This window comes from Neodiprion pinetum, chromosome 3 (genome assembly GCF_021155775.2).
Source record: "Neodiprion pinetum isolate iyNeoPine1 chromosome 3, iyNeoPine1.2, whole genome shotgun sequence".
Lineage (NCBI taxonomy): Eukaryota > Metazoa > Arthropoda > Insecta > Hymenoptera > Diprionidae > Neodiprion > Neodiprion pinetum.
Window position 1 is genome coordinate 2247037 of NC_060234.1, and position 5723 is coordinate 2252759.

The window sequence follows — 5723 nt, forward strand, 5'->3', positions numbered from 1 at the left end:
ACTGCTTCTCTGCCTTATTATATGGAATATGCGTAAACTGGAACGCTTTTAAGCGTGGATTTTGTAAAGAAATTTAATATCTAGAAATTTAAACTAACTACCCACTTATCAACAAAATTACGCAAACAAATCAAACATATAAGTTTTAATTATATCAATAAATCGTTCAGTTATGGCAACATCGCCAGTAAGATAACGCTATAATACCTACGATGATAATGAACCCTGAGTTTTACTGAACTTGAATTCACGCATTTACTTTAATTTGATAACGAGCCCTGAGGTCAGTATCGTCAGAACTGTGAACTTGAAAACGTGTAAGATCTTAAATTGGACTACGGCATGAGTTAAATAGATACCAGTTGCAAAATGAATACGGACGGAGTACAATACAGAAAATTTATCTTTATCTAGACATTGCTTATCCCAATTACAAATTGTCATTAACACTATCCTAGGAACTATTTTATTAAGTACGGGTCAGAACCCTTCAAAATGCGTGATTCCTCAGCCGTTTTTAGAGTGGCTATTGCCTTCGTTCTCCTAACTTTTCACTGCGCTGCCTCTACTTCACCATCCCACGAACAAAAGAGCCTGCAACAAGTTGTTATCGTAAGCAAATTGCACGAATATATAGCCATGTGTAATAGTTTTTTCTTATCTTTCCCCTAGTGAAAATGTCCCATGGAATCCATTTGGTTCCTTCCAATTTCCGATGGGATCCTATAGGAATCCGGCAAATCCGTAGGAACTTGGAACGTATTTGGATGAATTCTGTGGATTTACTATAGAAATTGTCAATAGTGTTAAAGAACTGCGAATCTCCAAAAAGCCATCATTCTGGTAATGGTATACTAGCTAATTGTGCTACATACGTTGCAGGTATTTCGACATGGCGACAGAGCTCCCATTGATGTTTATCCGAATGATCCTTATGCTGATTATCCATGGCCTAGCGGAAAGGGAGGATTGACTAAGGTTGGTTGTTAATTTATAAGTAGCAGAAGAGAAGTTTAATTCGGTTTAAAAGCTCGTATCTATGTAACAGTACAAACTAACTTTTCGTACAAATTTCGTATGCACCAGAAAGGAATGCTTCAGTTGTACACTCTGGGGCAACGGATACGAGAAATGTACGGATCGTTGATCGACGACGAATATCGCAGCAACGAAATTCTGGTACGTAGCAGCCATTTGGACAGAGCCATCATGTCCGCGCAATCGCTTTTAGCAGGACTTTATTTGCCGAAACCTGAAGACCAGTTCATACCAGGTTTACTTTGGCGTCCAGTTACGGTGCAGACGATACCGCAGGGTTCGGACAAGGTTGGTGAGAATGTTCTGGAAAAATTTACCATCGCAAAACTGTCCATCGATTATTTAGCGTTTTTCATCAGTTGATCGTGATGGACGTGCCGTGTCCGCGCTTTGAGAATGAATCTGCTCATTTCATTTCGGAGTTAGACGCAAGCTATAACGACCCAGTTCTCTTCAACATACTGTCAAAGGGTACCGGCATGAAGATAACATCTTTAAAAAGTGTTTTGTATCTTCGCGACATATTTCAATGTCAGGTAAGATGCTTGAGTCAAGTGATAGAATTTGAAGAATTTATTCACATGGGGCATGTCTCGAAATCATCTAGGAATTAAATGGATTACCATTGCCAGACTGGGCTACAAACTTCTTGAGGAACCAAACCATAAAGGCATCCGTATACTTTGATGCGCATATGAACAGTTTAGTCCAGAAGCGGCTCAGAGGCGGTAAGTGCGAAAATTTTTCGTACAAATTTCTGGTATTGCACCACTCATGGCACCTTCAACCAAGAATTCTATTTAAGTAGGACCCTTGTTGAAGGAAATTTTACAAAATATGTGGATGAGTAAGAACGGAACCAACGAACGCAAAATGCACCTTTACGCTGCTCACGATTATACGCTTGTGTATACTTCGAGGCTCTTAGGATTCAACGAAAGACACATTGAGCCGGCATACGGTGCGTGTTTTATCTTTGAATTGCACACAGTGGACGGTGGACGAGATCACAGAGTCAAGGTTAGTTAATACGATGCTTTATTATACTTACGGCTTATGTATTTGTATGTTAAAATATTCAACGAGTTTCTGATCCAGATATCATTCCTGAATACTACGGAAACAACTATTCCGCACCCCTTGAACGTGCCCGGATGTGGAACGTCCTGTTCGCTGCAGACGTTATCAAGAATTTTGAATCCAGTGCTGCCTGAGAACTGGAATAACGAGTGCATGACATAACAAGGCCGCCGATTTCGAAATATTCATATACGCATGTAATGCACAATTGTTGTAGACTGAATTTTTCAAATACGTTTTCATACTATGAAATAATAAGTACTCAATGTTGCATGATCATAAACCTATTTATAATAAGTTTAATTTCGAAAAATGTGACATATTATACGAAACTAAGGAATTTGCTGAGAAAGCATACAAATGAAAAATAAAAGAAACGCTACATCCTAGACATTGAAAAGCTGTCAAGAATGGCTAGGATAATACAAAGAATATAGGATAAATTTGTAAGTTTGACTGTTCTAATAATGACGACTCGGGACTGCGCCCGATCGATTTCTCTCGCAAAATAACGTCGAAATAGTGTCGGAATCAATTTATTGCAGCGCGTTTCGAAATGGCGAAAATTTTCGCCGAAAATACAAAGGGGTTAGCCTTACTTTTTCTTCATTTTTTGAGGCACAAATTTTTGGTCTCAGATTCGATTTAAATGACCCTTTCCTGACCAACTGGACCCCCGGGAACTCAGAAAACGCAGCGAAAAGAGCGTAGGATCAACAGGAGAGAAATGACAAAGGCAAGAGCACCTGCTGAAAAATGTCGAAAACGCAGGTTCTCGTTTTTCGGCTATAACTTTTGATGCGTTGATCGCAGCGTATTGAGACTGCGCCCAATCGATTTCTCTCGCAAAATTACGTCGGAATAGTGCCAGAAAGAATTTATTGCAGCACTTTTCAAAATCGCGTAAATTTTCGCCAAAAATACAAAGGGGTTAGCCTTACTTTTTCTTCATTTTTTGGGGCAAAAATTTTAGGCCTCAGATTCGATTTAAATGACCCTTTCCTGACCAATTAGACCCCCAGGAACTCAGAAAACGCAGCGAAAAGAGCGTGGGATCAACAGGAGAGAAATGACGAAGGAAAAAGCACCTGCTGAAAAATGTCGAAAACACAGGTTCTCGTTTTTCGGCTCTAACTTTTGATGCGTTGATCGCAGCGTATTGGGACTGCGCCCAATCGATTTCTCTCGCAAAATTACGTCGGAATAGTGCCAGAAAGAATTTATTGCAGCACTTTTCGGAATAGCGAAAATTTTCGCCAAAAATACAAAGGGGATAGCCTTACTTTTTCTTCATTTTTTGGGGCAAAAACTTTAGGCCTCAGATTCGATTCAAATGACCCTTTTCTGACCAATTGGACCCCCCGGAACTCAGAAAACGCAGCGAAAAGAGCGTGGGATCAACAGGAGAGAAATGACGAAGGAAAAAGCACCTGCTGAAAAACGTCGAAAACACAGGTTCTCGTTTTTCGGCTCTAACTTTTAATGCGTTGATCGCAGCGTATTGTGACTGCACCCAATCGATTTCTCTCGCAAAATTACGTCGGAATAGTGCCAGAAAGAATTTATCGCAGCACTTTTCATAATCGCGAAAATTTTCGCCAAAACTACAAAGGAGTTAGCCTTACTTTTTCTTCATTTTTTGAGGCAAAAAATTTGGTCTCAGATTCGATTTAAATGACCCTTTCCTGACCAATTAAACCCCCAGGAACTCAGAAAACGCAGCAAAAAGAGCGTGGGATCAACAGGAGAGAAATGACGAAGGAAAAAGCACCTGCTGAAAAATGTCGAAAACACAGGTTCTCGTTTTTCGGCTCTAACTTTTAATGCGTCAATCGCAGCGTATTGGGACTGCGCCCAATCGATTTCTCTCGCAAAATTACGTCGGAATAGTGCCAGAAAGAATTTATTGCAGCACTTTTCGAAATCGCGAAGATTTTCGCCAAAAACACAAAGGGGTTAGCCTTACTTTTTCTTCATTTTTTGAGGCAAAAATTTTTGGTCTCAGATTCGAATTAAATGACCCTTTCCCGACCAATTGGACCCCCAGAAACTCAGAGAACGCAGCGAAAAAAGCGTGGGAACAACAGGAGAGAAACGACGAAGGAAAGAGCACCAGCTGAAAAATGTCGAAAACACAGGTTCTCGTTTTTCGGCTCTAACTTTTGATTCGTTGATCGCAGCGTATTGGGACTGCGCCCAATCGATTTTTCTCGCAAAATTACGTCGGAATAGTGCCAGAAAGAATTTATCGCAGCACTTTTCAAAATCGCGAAAATTTTCGCCAAAAATACAAAGGGGTTAGCCTTACTTTTTCTTGAATTTTTGAGGCAAAAATTTTTGGTCGCAGATTCGATTCAAATGACCCTTTTCTGACCAATTGGACCCCCAGGAACTCAGAAAACGTAGCAAAAAGAGCGTGGGATCAACAGGAGAGAAATGACGAAGGAAAAAGCACCTGCTGAAAAATGTCGAAAACACAGGTTCTCGTTTTTCGGCTCTAACTTTTGATTCGTTGATCGCAGCGTATTAAGACTGCGCCCAATCGATTTTTCTCGCAAAATTACGTCGGAATAGTGCCAGAAAGAATTTATCGCAGCACTTTTCAAAATCGCGAAAATTTTCACCAAAAATACAAAGGGGTTAGCCTTACTTTTTCTTCATTTTTTGGGGCAGAAATTTTAGGCCTCAGATTCAATTCAAATGACCCTTTCCTGACCAATTGGACCCCCAGGAACTGAGAAAACGCAGCGACAAGAGCGTGGGATCAACAGGAGAGAAATGACGGAGGAAAAAGCACCTGCTGAAAAATGTCGAAAACACAGGTTCTCGTTTTTCGGCTCTAACTTTTGATGCGTTGATCGCAGCGTATTGGAACTGCGCCCAATCGATTTCTCTCGCAAAATTACGTCGGAATAGTGCCAGAAAGAAATTATCGCAGCACTTTTCAAAATCGCGAAAATTTTCGCCAAAAACACAAAGGGGTTAGCCTTGCTTCTTCCTTATTTTTTGAGGCAAAAATTTTTGGTCTCAGATTCGATTCAAATCACCCTTTCCTGACCAATTGGACCCTCAGGAACTCAGAGAAAGAAGCGAAAAGAGCGTGGAAACAACAGGAGAGAAACGACGAAGGAAAAAGCACCAGCTGAAAGATGTCGAAAACACAGGTTCTCGTTTTTCGGCTCTAACTTTTGATTCGTTGATCGCAGCGTATTGGGACTGCGCCCAATCGATTTCTCTCGCAAAATTACGTCGGAATAGTGCCAGAAAGAATTTATCGCAGCACTTTTCAAAATCGCGAAAATTTTCGCCAAAAATACAAAGGGGTTAGCCTTACTTTTTCTTCATTTTTTGGGGCAGAAATTTTAGGCCTCAGATTCGATTCAAATGACCCTTTCCTGACCAATTGGACCCCCAGGAACTGAGAAAACACAGCGAAAAGAGCGTGGGATCAACAGGAGAGAAATGACGGAGGAAAAAGCACCTGCTGAAAAATGTCGAAAACACAGGTTCTCGTTTTTCGGCTCTAACTTTTGATGCGTTGATCGCAGCGTATTGGAACTGCGCCCAATCGATTTCTCACGCAAAATTACGTCGGAATAGTGCCA

The 5723-nt window shown here is 40.8% G+C and overlaps 1 protein-coding gene across 1 annotated transcript; it reads left to right on the top strand.

The window, feature by feature from the left end:
- Nucleotides 1-236: 236 nt before the first annotated feature.
- LOC124215320 (lysosomal acid phosphatase-like) lies at nt 237-2509 on the top strand. The gene is made up of 7 exons (XM_046618578.2): nt 237-612; nt 883-978; nt 1087-1326; nt 1398-1574; nt 1646-1766; nt 1847-2058; nt 2137-2509. The coding sequence occupies exons 1-7, from the start codon at nt 496-498 to the stop codon at nt 2278-2280; spliced, it is 1107 nt and encodes a 368-aa protein (XP_046474534.1). The 5' UTR covers nt 237-495; the 3' UTR covers nt 2281-2509.
- The last annotated feature ends 3214 nt before the right edge of the window (nt 2510-5723 follow it).